Source organism: Aythya marila (assembly GCF_965140915.1).
Source record: "Aythya marila genome assembly, chromosome: Z".
NCBI lineage: Eukaryota > Metazoa > Chordata > Aves > Anseriformes > Anatidae > Aythya > Aythya marila.
Window position 1 is genome coordinate 66,707,995 of NC_139080.1, and position 22,018 is coordinate 66,730,012.

Below are 22,018 nucleotides of genomic sequence, written 5' to 3' on the forward strand. Positions count from 1 at the left end.
TTTTTCCTCTGCCTTCTGTTCTGCAAGTCTTTACAGGGCTATATTTGTGTTCAAGAATGGTAAAAGCTAGAGACCTTTAGAAAATAAATGCACTAAGAAATAATGCATGACTTCATGCATAAACACATGACTCCAGTAAGTTAAAGTTCCAACAGTGGTCAACTGCAGTGGTCAACATCAGCGAACAACAACTCCTGGTGTACAGAACAGGCAGGAACAGTCACAAAGCTGTTACCAGAGCTGAAACAACTTTCACAATATAGCTATTACGTAAAGATAAGATTAAAAGTGAGTGGCAGAACACAGACTAAAAATTCTTCAGACATAAATAACGTAAGCTGATTTCTGTAACTGACACCACGATGTGTATCTTTTTAATAATTTTCTGAGGGAATGAGTCATGGCTTCAAAAAGCTTTTTTTTTTTTTTTCCTGTTTTTGTTTTGTTTTGAACAGAAGAGTCAGTGTAATGGTTCTAGCCTGTACGAAGGTTACTCCTAACCCGTACAAAGTGCTTCAAAGTTTCTTGGGTAAAGGGTATGTTAAATTTATCTTTTAAAAAGCACAAAGTCCTTGCAATGTGAAAAGCATTAAAAAAAAAAAAAAAGACCATTCCCCAAATGGCCACTTCAGAAAGTCAGATGCTCTTTCTATTTGCAAATGCTTGTTCATGCACTGGCTTTCCAAAAGCTGATAAAAATACAGCTGGTGTGAGATGTGCAAGACCAGGCAGCTCTGACAGCTTCTACTGCTCAGCCTCGGACACTGGGACTGCAACCTGTAAGCTGGCTGACAGCAGGAGTGGAAGAGACCAGGACAGACATTGAGGAAAGGTCTGCAACAGGGCAGATTGCCTGGGTCAGCAGCATCGGGCAGCAGAAAAAACAGAGGGCACACAGCTATGAGCTGAAGGTGAAAGGGGAAATAAAGCCTGAAGGAATGACAACAACAATAACAACAAAAAAAGAGTCCTATTCAAAAGGAGAAAAATGTATTAAGAGAAGCAAAACTGAGCTGGTGAAAGAAAGGGGTATTTGTTTATTTGGCCTGTTTTCCTGCAGGCATTGCTCAGGGAGCCGAGCCCAGAGGATCTGCCGCTTCCACACGCTGCAGGGCACAGGAGCGCCATGGCCTACTTCCTGCCCTGACAGCAACAGCGGTGGCTGAAAGGAAGCTGCTGCACAGAAACACCCGATTCTGGTTCAGAAAGTGTCAGGGGGAACACCCAGCCTTTCCTATGACAGGACGCTGGTGACATTGCTGCTCCCTCAGAAAGGCGAGGGAACCTACGTTGCATTACGCTGGGCCTAGGGTGTGTGGTGCAGCCCTTAACCTGCCCTCTGGTCCATGCTGCCACAGGCCTCACTGGGCTCACTTCTTCCACACCTCTCCCCTTCTTTTGGTTCAGGCACACGAGGTCCGTATTTGATGAGCAAATATTGTATTTGGCACCATGTTTTTAAAAAGGGAGGTTTATTTATGAGTATCGATTTTAACTAGAAAGCAGTTCAAACTAAGATTTTCAACACATGCGAAGTGTGTGTTCACCAACAGTTTTGCCTACAGTTTTCTCAATATGTGCAGTGACTTGTATGAAATTCTCACCCACCATGATCTTCACCAACTAAGCATACTACAGGAACATTAATAAGTCGAGCGATGTGTACTGATTTTAACATTCATGCTGGAAGATCTTCAAAAGGAAAAATAACCAATCTGAAAGAAGCCAAGCCTAAGACATAACAAATATTGCATGAGCAGCCTTACTGGATCTGGAAGTCAGCTCTGAGGCTGCAAATACTCCGAAGCAATAGTTAATCAAGCAATTTGAGAAAAATATCTTGTTAATCAAGCATTTTTTTGAAATATTTGGTATGTCTAATCTGCATGCTCATACTGAAAGTGAGCATATACATTCAGCAGCAGGGAACTTGGGAAAGATACAAGAAAAGCTAGCAAACAGCACAGGAAACACCTTTCTTATCTGATGAAGTCCTGAAGAACTCATTACTAATAGGTCTACAAAATACATTAGATAGTTGTGTGTTCCTTATATTTCTATTTAATTCACTGCTTTAGTGTATTAAAATAACGCAAATCTGACCAACAGCAAAAGAAGAAAAGACCCACTTTCTAGCTGCCAAAACAGAAACAATGAAAAACAGAAAACAAGGGTTTTTTTTATGTTGGTGGGTTGTTGGTTGTTGTTTTTTTTATGACCAAAAGGTGAGAAGAATTGCCAAAAAAAAGTACCTGGAGGTTAAGGTTGGGTAGTGTGGCAAGGAAGGATGCTATTACCAACAAGAATGTATGTGCAGCATTTTGCAGTCCCATGAGAGCAGTCTGTGCCAACAAGTTATTCTGGTTTTACATGCCGGTGCTTCCCACAGCCACCCTGTGCATCACATGATACATGCTGTAGCTGATTTAGAAATTTAAAAAGCCTTCTTGAAAGCTTTTTATCCTAGAGCCTCTGTATGTACTTTAATTAATAGTAAAGCTTTAATAAGAAAAAAAATAACATTAACCTCTGATGACTGCTGTTACAGAAGCATATTTTAAAATATATTGGATATTAAAAAGAGAACAAGAACATGACAGTCAGAGGAGGTCATGAACTTAATTTGGTATTTTACTCCTTTGCCACCATTTGCTATCCTTGCTGGAATGTTACAACAGGTGCTGTGATATTAAATATGAAGCTTGTATATTTCAGCTGTTGGCCATTTGATGACGACCCAAGTTCCTCTGTATCTACCAATATGCAGGTGTTCATGTATACTCAAAAGCAACAGTGCACAAATCTTTTCATCTGAAACAAAGTGTATCCTACGCCATTCCTTCAGAACAAGCAAATGCAGACCAGAAAATGTATGTTTTGTCCAGCCTTAGAAACATACACCAAACCACATCAAGGCCAGTGCCAACCTCCTTAACCCAAGAGGCACTTGCAATAAAATAATCTAGCCCCATTACGACTGAATCTTTTACCAAAAGTTAAAGTTTAAAAAGAGATATCTAACTGCTTTTACAACCATGCCAGCAAAAGGAATGTCTTCTCACCAAAAAAAAAAATAAATAAATAAAAATGCTATAGGCACAAGGCATTGAGATGCTGAACACAAGAGGAAAAGCACTGAGACAGGCAGACCCTAGGAAACTCTGAATGCATGAAGAGCATTATTTTTTACCCAGAAGAGGGAAAAAAAAAAAAAGAACATGGTAGAGGAAGTTGAGGACACATGTGGCAAAAATACAGCCAACTGACACCTGCCCATAAGACAGAGAGAAGATGGCAATCTAGCCTGAGAGGAACAGGTAAATCAATTACAAGAACAAGACAGTAACTTGGTAGTCAAAATGCAAAGAGCATATATTTTGAATAACATGTAAAGAAAGCCACAGCAGAAGAGAGTTCAAATGACAGAAAGGTTTGTGAGTCTTTCACTGACTTTGAAAATAGTTAATAATGTTTTTCCTGTATTTCTAGTTCCAGTCCTCTGTTCTTCTCAGCTTCAATCTGTATGCCACTGTTTGCATCCTGCAGACAGGATGGGACTCCACTGGTATCTCTCCTTCAGTTCTAGCTTGAAAGACAACTAGTGCTTTGTTTATATATATTACTCTCTTATCTTCCACCAGTTGCCCCAAAAAAAATAAATGATACTCCCCCCCCCCCCCCCCCCGCCCCAATTTGTTTTTTCTTTTTAAAAACCTATTCTGAGGCACCAAAGATTGCCACATTTACAGACCAGACACAAAAAAAGAGAAGTAGTGATTCCCAGGGCATTTCTTCCATACCAAAACTGGAGTGCAGATTATAAAAAAGATGGAAATATGCCATCTAAGAATTGAACATATCGATTACCTGTCTGGGATACTGGTGATGCTCTTCAACTCTTTTGCTGCCCATACATTTGCAGTTTTAGTTTTACACTATGTTTTCCAGTTTTTATAGCATGAAACATGGTATGTTTCCTGGCATGAACAGTTTGGTTGTACATAAACTTCATGCTTTGTTTACTCTTCTGCACTAGTCATTTGTTGTGGTTCTGATTAGGGAGGTTTACATTTGATGGCCCTAGTGGCCTTTTCCATTCCCACTGCTAACATATTTCCTTTACTTTCCTCTTCCACAAGGAAGAAAATAAATTAATACCTCAGTTTTCATTCTTTATCACAATGTTAAGTAGCCTGTTTGCTCTGTATACACACTAACGCTACCAGGACTCCTGCCCAAACTTCCAGCCATGAAATCAATGGATGAGAGTATTTTCTCTCCATTATTCTCTTCTTCCCTTGCTGTCAGTTCAGAACAGATTCCTCAAGAACTAAAGGCACAGTCTGCCTTTTGGAGCTTTGCTGTGATTTATGTTTGTTTTCACTTGTTTTGCTTTATGCCTGGCTTCTCCAATTTAAAACCAATGCTCAAAACAGACACAAAAAAAAAAAAGGGGGAGGAGGGGGGAAATGAACACTGCCATTCTTTTATGTCAAGAAGCAGTATAATTTTTCCTTTGTAGAACAGAAAAGGTTCTGTTGTAGACACAGAACCTTGACTGATACATAGCAAGGCAACAGTAAGCCAATTTACTTTTAAATGTTATAAATATTGACTAAATACTGACTAAAAATAGATGGTCTGCAGAGGTCCTTTTCAGCCTCAAATCTTCGGTGACTCTAAAACCTGGATCTATTTTGTAGTTTACCCCTTGGGGCAAGCCATAAGAGATTTAGTACATTGTTTTTTACCACTGTTAACTGTAGAATTTAGATGTCCACTCTCTTTGTACTGGCATCACATGTTATTTTTAAGCAGACTATGAACAGCACTGATCAGGTATGAAGTGATATCCACATGACCTTCCACCATCAGGAAAGGGTTTTGTAGCTTGAGATTATCAGGGTTATTACCCAAAAAGAAGGAGGGAATGCAAATTTGAATTCTAGAGAAGGAAAAGCCACCAGTGGTGAAAATAAATACCATCAATTTAAATTTCAAATTAGTTGGGTGACATTTTTGTACTGTCAGATGAAATAAAATGACAACAATTTTATCTTCGCCTCACCATGAGATACTGCTATCCTCACAATGAAGTAATAACCCACAGTGAACTATGTACATCTTAATCCAACATAATTCTTATCTCTGCCGATTGATTATAATAGCAACTGTTTGTTGTAAATAAAGCCTAGTTTAAACATCCATCCTGGACGTCTTGCATCACAGATTTTTAGATTTCTAGTCCACAGCACTTAGGACAGGACTGTGAACTTGGTGAAGACGTATAACTGGTGAAGACACCAGAGCCTTCATTCTTACCTCTTCCTGAAGGATACAGTATTCCTGTCCACAGCTGCTCAAATTCATGATTCATTGTTTCAAAATATTTGTAGTTCAAGATACAAAGACTAAGACGTTATTTCTCAGTCAATATTTTTAATGCAAATGTTTTCTGTTAAGATAAACATTTTCTCATTTTTTATGTGGGAAAAAATAGACCTGCGTATCAGTAGATAAAATATTCACCAATGTCACTTACTCATTTTGCTAACATTCAACCATAAATTTCTTCTTTCTATACACAGACTTTGTAGAATATCTTGCTAAAGCAGACATAGTACATGTAAAAACAAAAACAGATCCCAATAAAGTTTTGAGATTTAAAACAATAGATTTTCTACACTTTTCAAAGCCAAAGCTATTCCTATGCTTCTTGATGAAGTTAATTAAGTGGAGGCTTGTCTGTGCATGCACTGATTCAGTGCTTTACTAATTCCTGTATGAAGTGCAGTGTAAACATTCTGGGATCAAGGCTAGAGGGTACCACATTCTTAAAGGTCTACTGAAAGCACAGGTCAGCTTCCAATGCCTCAGGGAAACCTGCAAATACCTACCTTCACAGCTAATTAAAATATATCTTACGATACATTCCTGGATTTCACACTAGGAACCTTTCAAGGACAAATGCTCTCAAGTAAATGAAACACTAACTCTCACTTCACTGCAATTTTGTCTTACACTGTAAAGTGCCAGCAGGAACATGACTCTGCAGAGACACCAAAATTTGTGTATTACCACGTCAAAACAAAAAGTAGATTTCTCTCACTGGTGTGCAAGTAAGACTGGCTGATAGTTTTTTATTGACCTGTACAGTTACAAATATTGATGTTGAGTGTAGCAACATGTAAGGAAAAATATTTCCAAATTCTCTCTGCATTGTTCCTGCTGAAACACATCTGCAAAAATTTCTGATCCCAAGTTTTCCAAATGCGATCTGCCATGAGATGCAGTCGTGTGGCCTCTCTATTCATTGTTGGGAACTAGAAGCCAGCACCAAAACATAACTGTGACAGGAAATCAACTGAAGAAAATGAACCAAAACAAACCCCAACCAAGGTAGGGAATCTTATGAAGAAAAATAAAACTTATGAGAAAATCGCAAATGTAGAATAAAACTCTTAAAGGTCAGGTGTCTCATTTTCTCCTGTCCTCACCCAAAACAAGATTGTGTCCTGCTGAGAGCTTTTGCTAACAGTATGGTTACAAGGAACCAATTTGCTTATAGTCACACGTGCATCACTGATCACACAATGTTTTCTGTTCAGTAGTCATTATGGAGATGTGTCCACGAAAGAAAAATTGTACACATAACTTAAAAAATAATAATAATAATTAAAAATACCTCAGCAAATCAAGGGGCACAGACAGATAAAACGTGAAAATCTGTAATTTTTATATTTTCACACTAAGAGAAATTTAATGTTAATATCAGTATATATAAAACTGAGTTTCAGATTAGAGCTATTTATTAACGCAGGTACAGTCAGTTTAAGCAAGTTTCTTACAAAGACATACACAGCAACTTTTACTACCAAACAGAAGTACTTCTGCTGGATAGTACTGGACCTATGAGGTATCCAACCAATGAACAAATGTGAAAAATTATTCCTTGAAGATGAAAATAGACTTCAAAACCATTTTGAAATAGACAAAGATTATTTTTAGCCTCCTACTTCTCTGAAATGTGATGTATGGAAAAACAGAACGTTTTTTTTCAAAAAGCAGCATAGAAAGTATTTAGTATTTTTTCATTGAATATTTATTATTTCTTCATAACTCTTTATGAAATGCTCTCCCCTTACCACAGATTGTAATGACTGTTAAAAAAAAAAAAAAAATCAGTCCAGATGGTTGAGATAACACCTGGATAACACCTGGAATACAGTCTTCATTTATTTTGTGTTTATAAAGACTCTAAATACTTTTGGGAAAAAAAAAAAAAAAAAAAAGAAGAAAAAAAAGCAATTTGCTTTTCAAAAAGCAATATTTACAAAATCTGATGAAACTGTCACATTTAACAGAAGAATTGTCCAAATGATAGTTACCCATGACAGGAGTGATGTGTGCTCTTGAATAAGGGACACAAATGGTTATTGGTATCTGAGCATCACATTTTCCTTACGCCATCACTGGCACATGTGTTACAAAATACTGAGTGTTCTTAGAAGCCATTCCTTTAGCCAGCTCGCATACTTGGAAACAACACTGTTCAGGAATACACCCTTTCCAAATGTAGGTGCAAGGTACAACACCCAACTCAGTAAAATGGAAGAAAATTGCCAGAATTCTGAAACAAAATATCATCGTCCTGTCTGTGGGGCACTGTGCCCAGATTTGGGCCCCTTTGCATCTCTGCCAAAGGAACTGACAAACTGAAGCAAGTCCATGAAAGCCACCAATATGCTGAGGGAGCTGGAGCACACGATAGAGAGGACAGGCTGAGACTGCGGGGTTTGCTCTGCCTGAGGAGGCTAACAGGAGACCTAACTGGTACACCTGACTAACAGGAGAACTAACTGGTGAACCTGACTAATGGGAGACCTAACTGGTACAACTAACTTGTTACTGAAGGGCTGTAGAGAGAAAACAGCCAGGTTCCTCTTTGACTAGCACAGCAGAAGAGTGAGGAACAGCAGACGTGCTGCAGCAAGGGCAAATCTCACTAGATGTAAGGAAAAAATTCTTCACAGCAAGAGGGAGCGGTACAGTACTGGAGGGTGTTGCTAAAGGAGCTGTGGGAGCACCATTCTTGAAGACACTAACAATTTGACCGGATAAAGCCTCAGCAACTTCAGCTAGCTCTGAATTTGGCTGCTGCTCCAGAGCTGTCACTGCAATAAGTGGGAGGTCTTGCCAGATGACCTCCAAGAGCTCCCCACAGCTGACGTTAGCCTGCTGCTCGCTCTGTCGATGGTTCCCTCTCTTGGAGGGCCTGTATCTTACTCACAATTAAACACTTAGGTCCTGCAGTTCACTGCGGATTAAAAGATTTGATTGCATAAGCGTAATTATCTTAATGGAATTTTCTCAAAGCAATGTAGCATTCAACCCAACAACTGCAGCTAAATGATTAACCAGTTAAGAGCTCCAGTGCTTCCCCGAAGGAGCCTACCAGCTACAGCTAGTGCTTATCCCCCGGCCTCTGCTCAGATTACCGCCTCGCTTCCTCGTCTGCCCCCGCTGCACAAGGAAGAGGTTGCAAAGTATGTGGGGTATGAAGACGAGCAAAGTGTTCAGCAGCAGACAGCTGCTGGGTATGGACTCCAAATGTGAGACAAGCGAAAAACACCAGTTCAGCACATCACACGCTAAGCCTGTGGAAGCAGCGATGGGGGCTGCCACCTAATCCATTCACAGATAGGTATTGCCCCGACTTGGCCAGGGAAATAAAACCAGCCATTCTTTCAGTTTTCGAGGGGAGACATGCTGAGCTCCTTAACTGCTCTAAGCCAGGGCTCTGACGGAGAGCTGCAAGTGCCTACATCAAGATGTAGCTGCAGCAGCTGTACTACAAACCACAGAAGTTGTATCTCCGTCCTCAAATCCCTTTATCGGGTTTCTTGTATTCTGCTTCATTACATGCGCAAACCTCCAAACTGCGCTACAAATTCTAACAGTTTTGACTTGCCTGGTTGCCCTGATCTTATTTCCTCCAAATGTCCCATTGTTCCTTCTTCATTAAGGTGATAACTTCTTGCTTTTACTTCCACCCCCCCTACCTGCATCTTTGGCAATGTTTTCCCCAATATGATTGTGGTGCAGTACTACCATGTCCATTTGGTAATTATTCTTTCTTTTTCATAAACTTTTTTTCCTTTTCTATCTTTCCCATATTAACATTAAATATTTTGCCTTTAGCTTCTCCTATTACTCTTGAATTCTAATAACCTACAGACAGGATTACATGAAATGCCACATTGTTAAGCATTGCACTAACTCACAGACCTGTGCAAACGACATTTATGACGCCACTAATCTCTTAAATCTCCTCATCTGCAGCAGGGATGTTATCTACGCAATAAAAAGTCTTCAACTGACTAATCTAGATCTTGGACACATCCACTGGGGCCAGCAGTCTGAAATTTTCAGACTGCTCTCAACAAAAAGCTCCTGTTTCACCAGCCATAACGTTTTACGGAGATTTTTGTTATGACAATGGAAAGTAGACGAAGAGTAAGCAAAACAGAGGAAGCCCACATTTCATAGTCTGAGGGGGCAGAACGTGAGTTTAATACGTGGGGTTTAGTACTAGTTATTTGTGCTGCTCCACTGTGGCTTTGTACAGAAAACTGAGCTCTACAAAAAGGAAGGAGATGATCTCTAACTTTGGCAGCTGCCAAAGCTACCACAAATCACACAAAACCGCTCTGATTTGGATTCAAAAAAAGAGAGAAATTCAATTTCTGCTTAATCTTACATTTTTCATTTCGTTTATTCTAATTATGACCAGAAACAGTCTGCAACTTCAAATTTTGACATGAAATGGGGCTGCCATCAGCTGGTACATGTCACATTTAAGTATGGGTAACATTTTACTCGCACAGTTTGGATCTCCCCATTCACTATCACAAAAGCAGAAAAAACTGTAACAAGCACTGGCTATGGAGATGGTGGGATGCAGAATCCTGCTCTGCAGACTACCAAGGGTGCTCTGGGTGCGGTAAGTGCCCCATAGGAGCACAACAGCAGAGAGTTAGTGACTTAAATAAAGATTCTGCCCTGGAAAATTTTCAGTGAGAGCTCAGTGCAAAATGTCAAAGCAAATCCATGACTACATACAGTATTTACTTCTCAAAACAGAGAGCACACTGTGATGTTATAACCTCCACGTCTGTTCTCTAAAAGGAACAAAACAGGTGAGCTCATTCCTCAGTAGTCTCATTTGGATTAGAAAATGCCAATTGTGTCTAATAAAGCTCTGAGCACTTTCAGGAATGCAGAGAGATCTCTCTCCCACGAAATGTGGTATTTAAGTGTGATAAAGGTGCAGTGCAGGCTCTCAATGCTTCTGAATTTGTAATACATTATCCATTGTTTCACAGGCTCTGTATTACACTCCCTCTGATATCTGCAGTTATTTTCTTTTGAGATACTCTATTTCCTGTTGTTGTCTACTTATCCAACATAAAACCTGTAGAATGAAGCTGAAGTTTTCTGAAGCTTCATGGATATCACTTTTTCATTCTATTGAAGAAATATTCTTTAAAGACACCATTTATACTACAGTAACTTTAAAATGCATTTGCATGTATTTAAGAAGGAATATTAATGATACCTAGTTTTCATGTGAAACCACTACGAACATTCCCTTTGGATCACAGAAAGGAACCGAGTCAGGTAACAGCCTGAAACCATTTGTTACTTTCCTTGGTGTGTGACATGCCACCATGCAACACCAGATTGAAATTATGCCATAGAACAGAATGTTTCTTTACTTTTCTACTGTTTATTTTTCTACTGTTTCTTTACCAAAGTCTTTGCTTCATCCACAGGAAAAGCAACTACAAAAAATGTCCCAAGTTATTTATATCATGACAGTTGCTGGAATCTGTAAATGTAATACAGACTGGTGCCATATATACACAACACACTTTACCACATCATTGTGGTATACAGATGAATATGAAGATTGTTCTAAAGTTACTGAGCAGTATGACTGAAGAAAAAAAAAAAAAAGTTTCATGTTAGCATTCTAATATGTACCATGCAGAGATCAAAGGCAGAAACTGAAAAGTCCAGATTTGTACAAAATAAAGGCAGTAATGACTGCATTCTACTAATGTATTTCTTACTCCCAGTTCATACTATATAAATAAGATTAGGCTGGAGATCAAGGATTATACATTTATATGATTAATTGAAAAAAAAAAGAAAAAAAAAAAAGAAGAGGAAAATCTTTGGGAATTTGTAATTCAAAACTTTTGGGTTTCACTGTAACCATGACCATTTCTGAATTTCAGAGTTCCTCATATACTCCTTCATTAGCTCTCACCAGTGATACTGCCATCAGCCATCTGACCATCTGTTTTAAGAAAAAAAAAAATCTTCCTTTGCTTGCAAAAAACATTAAAATAATATTTTTCATGTACTTTTTCTCCTCTTTTCACTCTCTAGCATGTAGCAGATTATCTACTGCACTTTCATTTCGAGCTTTGGCCTTGAAATGTACAGACTTTGTCAAAATAACTACTTTATAGTCATGTAAATGTACCATGTATTCCTTGCACTACTAACAGAACTTTACCTGCTGATGTCTTGGTGGAGCCTCATAATTTGTGGGCAAATCAGAACTTATGTTTTAGGACCTTCAGTCTTGCACTTAAAGGAACAATCAACCACCCACTTTGCTAAACCATTTAAAAGTTTATATACCTTTAGTGTTCAAAGCCTGAGCCTCAACCTGAGTTTGAATTTGTGACGTATCAATTTTGTTTATGCAAAAAGCACACGGCTCTATTCTTGATGAAGCAAAAAGATAGCTGAAAGATTCTGAATACCTACGTTATGCCACATACACCAAACCATTACAAACCCACAGTACTAGACTGTATTTTTCAGTATCATGATCAGTGATCTTTCATGCCGTGTTCAATCAGACTAGGCAAAGCAGTACATAAACTGCAGCTCTACAAATTCACCTGTTAATCCTGGTCTTTATTCACACAGACTAAATCCCCTTTTCTCACAGATCTTCTCAATTACTCCTTTACAGACAGGACTGCATTACTAGGAATACATTTACAGACTGACTGATACCCTCTCAGTGGTATCTGTATCTCATCTGCCCATAACGGTCACTGCTTTTATCTTCCACTCTATTAAAATCACAGTGCAGCAAAACCCAAGTATTTTCCCAGCCAAAAATAGCTAACCAAGAAGTTATCCCTTCTTTCCTGTCTCAGCCACCTGCTCCCAATCCTTTTTTTTTTTTCAGCATGAAGATCCTGGCATCTCAAATTGTATCAAAGGAAACAAAATAATATGCACAGAAAGAAACAAATGTTTTCAGAGCATCTTAAGAATCTGAGTTATCTAAGAAGGTAAAAGATTTATTTTAAAAAGAAAATTTACATTTCAAACACAGACAACATTATAAAATTGTCTGGAGCTTCCTGTATGTAAACCAAAGGATGGTTCATGCTGTGGCATGCATGCTGATCTCTCCTACTGTAAAACTGAGGGAGAATGTTCACATTGCCATATTCATTCTCTTTTTCAAACAGTTTCTATGGAGAAATGCTTTTTCAGTTCTGCTTTTCAGTAAATCAGCCCCCCAGAATCTTCTTGGGTAAAACCAAATTCTGTATTTAGTTCATCCACTCAATCAACGAGAAGAACAAAGGAAAAGAAAACAGGGCATTTTTGTAATTCTTCATTATTAACCAGGTTTTACTGACATTATTACCACAAAGTTTGACCCAGTACTTTTCTGTACGTCAAAAAAAAACACTCATGCCTGTAAGCAGAAGCAGAGGTCCACAGTAATGTTACTCCTGAAGCAGGGGAAGTTGTAAGAGTGTGCGGGGAAAGCCAGCTGAAACACTCAAACCATTTCTTCTTTTCACCAACTACAAAACGCTCAGATTGCCATGCTGCTTCTTAACCTGTTAGTTGGTTTTGAGTGTGTTGTGTGTTTTTGTTTCTGTTTTTTTCTTTCAATTTTCTGAGCCACACTGGATCCCTGTAACTCTGAGCCTCCCCGAGGACTACTCACAGCAACAAAACTTGAATCCTACCCTAAGAAATCCAGCTTACAGCCCTGCTCCCTCTTCTGAATAAGCGTCCCTTTGTACGTGGGGCCTGTCAGGAAGCCGCCCCCTCCTCTGGCAGCGGTGGCTCCCCACCGCCACCAGCGCCGCGCGAAGCCCTTCAGGCCCGGCTCGCGCCTCGCGCTCGGCTCTTGACAGGGAAGTGAGCAGCGCCCGAGCTCATTCCCAAAATAATGACCTTTCACTTCTCCCCCACGGGACTTCCTCTTCTGTTGAAACACACAGCACTTCCAACTCCAAAGAAACCCTTCCTCTTTCGATACCCGACTGTTTGCGCCTTGAAGCACGGCTGCTCCCACCGATCAGCGCTCCACGCGCTAGGCCATGGCCAGGGACATGGCCAGACCTCCCTCTGCTTGGGGTATTTCATTCCCAGCGAAACCCACAGGACGCCAGGCCGCTCTCCCTCCCCTCCGAGCACCCAAAAGTGAGCAGAAAACTCTTGCTCCAGCTGAGGACACGTCCCTGGGCCCTGGGGGTGCTGTGGAGATGTTCCCCTACCTTCCCTGGACTCGTCCGCCTCCGAGCTCATGGTGCTGCGGGCAGCCGAGGTGCGCCCTGAGGAGCTGCGAGTCGACTTCTCAGAAAGAAGAAAAAAAAAAAAAAAAAAAAAAAAAAAGGGGAAAGAAAAGAGAAAAAAAAAAAAAAAGAAGAGGGTTGGGATTTTAAGGGGAAAAGTCTGCGAATTCAGCAAATCACAGCTCAGCTGCTCGGAAAGGATTCCGCCCCTTTCGGAGCGGCACACCAGCCGCCGTCTGGAAAAGCAGCGGCACCTCAACAGAAACTCTCACTTCCCTTGCCAGCAGTTGCCGGTTATGCATTTCATTCTCCCTGGTCTCTAGAAAGGGTGGAGTTTTGCTTGTTACGGCTCGCCAGCGGGGTATGAGAAAGCAAGCACAGGAGACCAAAAACACCCTGGGCGAGGAACGGCGTGTGATCGCAGCAACTGGCAAGCAGACTGGGGCTCTGCTAACTGGGGCAGTAAAACCTAATTTAAATCAATTACTTTTTAAGCTGAAGTTGTGCGTTTCAGCACTGGCTGCTATCTGGGATGAGTTCTGTGCTATCTGTAATTGCACCGACTAAAGCAGGATGACTACACAAACGCTCAGAGGATGAGGAGCAGCAGCAGCCCTGCTCAGGCAGCTCAAGCTGAAGTTAAAGAACACTTTTTTCCCCTTCCTTTGGGCTGTGTGTGATGCCAGCCTTCCCAAAAGGTGCAACTCAGTTCTGCTCCGTGGAGAAGCTACCTGATTTGTTTGTGCCCACACCCCTGTGAAGATCTTTAAATCATCTTTAAATATCGCTCCACGCTGTTCTACAGCACAGCGAGAGAGCAGCCGTCTCCTGCAGCAACCCCCCACCTCGTCACACAAAGGATCAGCAGCAAAAGCGGTGGGAACTATGTGCAAGCCTATTTTCCAGCTGGCACAGTCTTCAGTACAATCACTGTTAGAAGGAACTATCTTTTCCTACTTATTCATTTAATTTATTTTTAGTACAGCAAACAAGACAAAAGCAGAGCAGAAGGGCTATTGCTCAGACCACAGCAGAGGCATACTTCTTTCCAGAGCAGCCCCAACTAAATCAGAGCCAGCTTTATGTGGGGACAGCATTCCCTCCCACCTCCAGGTAACAGGGCTCAACACACACCTCTGTAGGGCTGCAAGGGTCTTGGTGAAAGCAATGCAATGAACAATGAGTGCCCAGGTTCCTGGAGCCTCGTCAAGAAGAAATAAAGCATACTTCAAGATGAAATCAGAAAGCTGTGAGCTACACAAAATTGGGGCGCATTCAAAAATAACAGTAAAAAAAAAAATTAAGCACTTCAGTTTTGTAACATTCAGATGTATTCATTAAAGCTTATGGGAACGCTCTAAGTAGGAGGGATGGTTTCGCAAGTACAAGACATAGTCAGGACCGATGGTATGAATTCTCTAGCCATGTCCCATTTGCTGCATTGACCTGAGTAAATAATACTTCTGCATGTGAGCACTTCTTGTGCTATTTTAAGTGATTTTATTCTTGATAAGGACTGCCTTTTCCCCTGTACTTCCCATGTGCCTAAATAAGATCTCATTTTAAAGGCACATGGCGATGCTGAAAATTTCCTGCTGACAAGATGTACAACCCCATGGGTCTCCTAAGGTTATTCTTAACTTCTTATTCTCTCTTCCACAGGCCTCATTGTACAGCAGTTGTGTCCTTCAGAGCACAGAGAGAGCGAGCACATATTGTCCTATACGATGTCACTGAAGAAAAAGTAATTACAACACTGGACTACCTAAAAAAGCCACATTTTTAAATTAAAAAAAAATATTAAAAAAAAAATAAAATCTTTTTTAAAGATTACTCCTCTGCATCTTTTTGCTCCCTGAACACTGGTTTGGGGTAATTACTGGATAGTAGACTGAAACCACCCAAAAACCCCCACACAGAATAGAGGAGGAACAGGAAGAAACAGCATAAGCCAAGATGAACCGCAATAGCTTTTGGGGTCCTTTGATTACAGGGAGTAGAGAGATCAAGAAGCCAGAAAATGGCCTGGTATCAAGAGCCTTCCACGAGCAGATTTACACAATAGATGTCTTTCAGTATTTTAGATGACAGACAGGCATGGAGAGATAATGAGCTTTGTGATTAAACTTAGCAAGTTCTGCAAATTTACATTTCTGAAATCTCTCAGGAACTTCAGAGCACTTAGGGAAAAAAAAAAAAAGAGAGAGAGAGAAAACCATGAGAAAACCCCTACATTTTTCTTCAGTTTCTTCCCTACAGGGTCTAGATTGCACCTCCTTCTCTGTTCCTCACAGCTCCTAGAGGGTCTCCATTCAGACTTTAGATTTTTTTTTTCATTTTGGTTGGCACACTTCTTAAGGACACATCCATCAGCTGAAAAGACCCCAACCAGAATGAAAAGAGGTAGGTAATCTTCTAATCTAGCATTAAACAGTGACTTCTAATGGCACTAGATCATAAGGATATTACCACCTTCAGAGTCTGCAACCAGTGAACTCCAGTGAACTTTATTAAAGTGTCTGAAAAAGTAACAAAATAGGGCAGATAAAAATTAAGTAGAGCCAGTGGACAATGCCCAGGTATGGGACAACAGGATCTGCTCACCTGCAAGTAGAATCCAGACCGACTTTTGGGTCCTCTGATGAGTAAACAGCCTGGAAGCTTAATAACCTTCTTTAATCATAACCTGTGCATGTGATACGGAGCGGGCTGGACACAAGAAAGAATGACAAAAACTCTAAAAATAGAGTCAGGAGACTTAATTTCACTAAATTTAACTAAATTTCATAGGACAGACAATCTTCAGGGGAAAAACAAACTAACTTGCAAAAATGAAGGGTTTAAAACCCATTAACAAACATTCATTTGGACAGGACCTACCTCAGAGGGGAGGCCAGAGTTCTCTGAAGAAAATTTTGTGGCACCCGCACAAAATCAGTTTGCATTCTAAATTTCAGTGGTTAAGAGTCTAAAAGCCACAAAACTGGGAAAGACAAAGGGATGGAGTGAAGCCTGGTCAGTCCTTTACACACTCTCTACTAAAACAACAACAACAACAAAAACCTTCATTTGTAAAGAATAAGCTCATTGCCAACATTTCTGCAGATAATACTGCACAGTGAACAGGCAGTAGCCGGCCCTTTGCTTATTTACAGAAATATACAAGGCAGTGTTAGAGGGTGGGTAGCCTTGGCAGCACATTCCCAAGTGAGCTTAAAATCTTGTTCATGTTTTGTCTTAATGCACTTAAACAGAAGCATTTTCTTAATAGATAGACAGGCGCCAAATATTATTACATCTTCTCTAAATATTTAAAATAAATAGTAAAAATAATAGTACACCAAAACTGGTGCTGAAATTACCGCTAAGAAGATACTGAAGCGCAATGCTGAAATGTCATAAGGGACTGTAATGTTTCTGTTCACAAAAAGAAGGAAGCTACACTACTACGTGAAAAGTATCAGGAAGAAGCTTTCAAGAAGAGGCAGCTGCTATGGAAGCAAGAATAAATCTCCTACTGCAAAAAGAAACCGCACAGCCATAGAGCAGTTCTTGAGAAGGAAGCGGTAATGCACCATTTCAGACATTACATATTCATCGATTTATTTATTTTTTTAATCTTCCTCTGTTTGGTTAATGTGATTAACAGTGTCTGGTGATAACTTCTTCTAGTCCAGAATATCACATTAAAGGTCTTGCAAACATCTTAAAAACAAACAAACAAACAAAAAAAACAAACATACAAATAAGATCCATGAGCAACTTTAACTCCCTGCTACAGCCAGCAATCGTTCTCTCTTTATGAGCCAACTGCTTGTCTTTTGCTGGTTATAACTGCACAGTTATTGAACCCATGTGACAGAACTGATATGGAACCAGGGGAAATCTGTCTTCCACCTCACTCTAACTGTTGGACAACATAAAGAGGTGCACAATACCCTGAAAGAGTGATAGTACACAAAACTGCAGGTAGCGTTTCTTTGTGCTGTGTCAACAGCCATGTCACTGAGATTTTCTTTCCTATGAATTGTCAGGGATGAGGTAAATGTGAATGTTGTGTGATGAGTATGATGAACAAGTAAAAGTGGGCTAGCTTTCAAACTACTGCTACAAGCAAGACTTTTCAAACAGATGTTTTCTCTGTGTAAGGTGCCATACTTAAACGTGTAACTGAGGCATTATAGAAATGTTGCAGTTTAGCAATCATGCGGTAATACAAAAGGAAGCTTACCCCAGAACCACCTCCCTCCTGTAGCCCCAGCAAGTCATACCTATTTCTGATACAAAGGTTCCTGGGTGACTGATTTTCACCTTCTGGTACTCGTCCAGGGGAGTGGAGTACAGGCGTGTAAGGCAGCTTTTCACGCAGGACAGGCGGAACATGGATACTGCCCTGAAGCAGCCCATCTCTGTAATCACAAGAAACTGTGTGGTACATCCATCTCTGTGAATGTGTTTCACCAATTCTCCAATACTGTTTCCCAAACTGAAATAAGTTTGGTAGGTCTGGTATGCAAACATTTCTGGAACACCCAGACATGCTGCCCTGTCAAAACAGTAACAATACGTTTATGCAGTATCTCAGATAAAAGGTACAAGTCAGTATTTAATGGAGAAAAAACAACTAACAGTTACATTCACAAGCCTGGAAGCCACGGTGAGACATAATTAGTAAATGAACCGTAGCTAGCTTTTTTGCTAGTGTCTCCACGTTAACTTGTAGGTTTTGCCAGTAAGATGCTTTTATAGAAGTTACTGATTGGGTAAGCCATCAAAGACAACAAGTGGACACTTGACTTGCTCCTTTCCTTGGTCCTTTCTTGTACCTTTCGCATTTTTTTTTCCCAGACAGGCAGACAATAATAGAACTGTATTTCAAGATGCACAAATGTTCAAAAGGGCAACGTTTTTGTTCATTTTTTTAGTCCTTCCCTGATACTGCAGACTGGCAGATGAGATTTTTTGGCATCTCTAGCAAGCCCTGAGCTCTTGCAACACATGGTGAAGAGCTGCTGCCTCTCCCAGCAATGACTCCTGCTCATCTCCTGCAGAAATGAACCCACCAGGCATCCTCCCAGGTGCCAGAGGGTGCAGCTCTTACCTGGTGCTGCCACGTACAGACATCACCTGAATGCTGCTGCACGTGGCAGCACCTGGGCACAGTGGTGCACATGGACATCAGCAGTGATGCACATGGGCATCACCTGTATGCTGGCACACGTGGGCATGATGGACACAAGCTCAGTGACAGCCTTGTGAGACCTCTTCCTGAAAACTTCACACAGGCTCTGCAGCAAGAATTAACTGGTGTCTTCATCCTCGCATGTGTCCTCTCTTGTGTGCTTTTTGCTATCACAGACAAATTAACACCAGTACAGGCAGAAGCAGCACAGGAGATGGACGTCCATCTCCACACCAGGGACGTAACTGTTAGTTCTTTTTTCTCCATTAAATACTGACTTGTACCTTTTATCTGAGATACTGCATAAACGTGTTGTTACTGTTTTGACAGGGCAGCATGTCTGGGTGTTCCAGAAATGTTTGCATACCAGATCTACCGAACTTATTTCAGTTTGGGAAACAGTATTGGAGAATTGGTGAAACACATTCACAGAGATGGATGTACCACAGGGTTTCTTATGATTACAAAGGCGGGCTGCTTCAGACATCACACTCTGACCGACATCCGGCACCAGCAGCACATACATGGGCAACCTGCTTCAGAAACAACCTGCAGCCATTTTTAGTTATCCATGGTCTTTTTATAGGTAGAAAACACTTCCTTCAGCCCCTCCTTCATTTAAATTGAGACAGACCTTATTAACAGGTTGTTCTCAGGTTCTTGCAAAGAACGTGGCTAAAAAATTGAAGGTGAAACAATCCGAGACTGCCTTCCCTGAGTAACTCAAGTTTTACAAAACAGGACTGATCAGGAACCTTAATGTCTAGCCTGCCTGCAGCCTAGCTGGTGCCTGAGTATTCAGCACATACATGGTGAAGAGATCAATCTGTATATAATTAGGTACTGCCCCTCCACGAGTAGATAGCTATCCTGCGTTAAGCACGGAGCAGCTATGATCAACAGCAAACCATCTACACAATGGCTTATGATCCAAGTATGTGCAGAAACAAGTTTCTATCATGTGATGATTTCATGAAATAGTGGACTAGAGAAAGCTGTATATGCAAATTCTTTGACTGCTGCCCTAGTTTCAAATCTCCAGCACATTTCAAGACACAACAAGGGATCAGGAGCAGACTGCTACAAGACAACCAGAATAACCAGAGAAGAATCTGGTTGCAAAATCAAACACTATCTGAAATGCAGAATCTGTGTTATTTTTCATTTCCTTCTTTATACTTTTTTTCTTTAACAGGCCAGTAGAAAACAAAACACCTATGCACTAGCCAAATTATTTCTGGAACATGAGAAAGATTGAAATAAAAATGAAAGAATGAAATACGTTATACAGTATTATTTGTAAAGTATAAAAACATAAATGTAATGAACCGAAGAGACAGCTGAGTGACAAATTAGCTACGCTTTCACAGACTTATGAACTCCTTCCACCTATCTTTATACGGTTAATACATGTGTGTAGCTAGAAAGTAAAAGGCACCGGGATTAATTTCTGCAGAAACCATTTATTAACTGCTAGATAATAATTCAGAGGAATCTTCTTGGAAGCATTCGCATATAGATAAAAATGTAGGTTCTTTTTTTGTAGAACTATCACAAAAGAAAACTCAGACAACAAAAACGTTTAATACGATCAAACATATACCAGCATACCAGTATTTTAATTGAAACCATGCATAATGCCTTCTGTGTGCAGTTCCACTGTTTATTTCATTAGCATTCAATCTCATAAAACTTTGCTGTCTTATATATTTGTTTTCCCAAGGTTCAGTAATAAATACATTGGATTTCTTTGGAGGAATTGTAAGTTGCTTCCAAATACCTAAAAAAGAACTCTACTCCTACAATATTAAAAACAGTCCTGCACAGAACATTTCCAGGGAGATTTTTTAAGTAACAGCTCAAAAGAGCAACAACCATCAATGTGGAGATTTAATTTATAAATAGACAAAAACTGTTAATCCTCTACTAAATGCTGTTTGTGACACTTCTGATGAACTTAGAAACAAAGGAAAAATAATCACCAGCTATTAGTAACTGATTTATTTGCACTGTTTGTTTTTATTTTCTACATCAACCCTTCACAGAAGAGGTCAAATAACTGAGAGGCTGTGCCAGAAAGCTCAGTTGAAGTGGCCAACAGCATAAGTATTTTGTGAGTGTGTTTTATGGCAGCTAAAAGCATTTCTCAAACATCCATAGCACAGGGCAAGGAAAGGTGTGGAGACAGGGGTATGGACTTACAGAGAAAAATTAAAATGTCCGTTTTCTTGCAATATATCTAACTTGTTCTGCTTTCAGTTCTGCACTTAAACAGCTATGCACAGACATTCAAATTAGCAAACCAAGAGGCTATTTTAAATTTATTACCTAACCGAGAGGTAGAGCAATAACATCTGCAGTTGTGTTACTTCTATTATTGCAAAATAGAATGCAATATGCTCTGTCTGGCAAGAGTGCAGCAAAAACAAACTCCAGCTCTTATGCAATCTTGCTAATTTGTGTTTTAATATTATTCTACGTTAAAAAAGAGGACTTTTGTTTAGCGATGCAATTTTAATAGCACTGTTCTGCAAGTGAAAGGACGAGATACCATAACCCATCTGTTGTTGCTTTAGCCAGACTTTACTCCTGAGTTCTGTTTTATTCTCTTCTATAATAAAACACAGATACATCAAGATAATGCAGACCGTGATTAGGTCTTGCTTGCTGTCAGAAGTACTGTGTTCAGCATACAGCATTCAGAGTTTTCATAAAACAGCACAATTCTAACATCTCAGATATCTATGGTGCAGAATTTTTAAACAACTCATCTTCATGCACACAAGACACATATTAGGTTACCATTTTCATGTTAAGAAAACATGAAATGTTTAGCCCACAGAAATTTGGAGAGACAGAATATACCAGAGCATTAGGAGTTTGAATCCGCATGCCAAACATGAAAAGGGTGTATTTTGGCCTGATCCTCACTGCATTATTCCTTATCGTTATGCCCGTGCTTCCCTTGGCACAACAGACCTCACACCACTTCTCATGATAACAGTGGTGCCACTTGCTGAGACACTCACAATACTTCCACCTACTGGGCAGACCCACAAGATGATCCTCCGGTATATGTTTCTATCATGTGGTTAACAACTCATGGCAAGTCCAGCCCCAAATATCACCAAGTGATCCCTCAGTGGCTTCTTTATTATGCCTGCTATCCAGTACTTTGCCCCGTTCTTCTCTGTTACCTCTTTGC

The 22,018-nt window shown here is 40.1% G+C and overlaps 1 protein-coding gene across 2 annotated transcripts in view; it reads right to left on the minus strand.

Annotated features, from left to right (window-relative positions):
- Positions 1-22,018, minus strand: part of TNFAIP8 (TNF alpha induced protein 8) — a 63,599-nt gene that overhangs the window by 6,402 nt on the left and 35,179 nt on the right. The window contains exon 1 of one of the 2 annotated variants that reach the window (XM_082782632.1): positions 13,614-13,796. The exons of the other annotated variant lie outside the window; for it this stretch is intronic. Coding sequence (XP_082638758.1) covers positions 13,614-13,644 — 31 coding nt within the window. The 5' untranslated portion in view covers positions 13,645-13,796. Of the gene's footprint in view, positions 1-13,613; positions 13,797-22,018 lie in introns of those variants that run through there. 2 annotated transcript variants of the gene reach the window in all.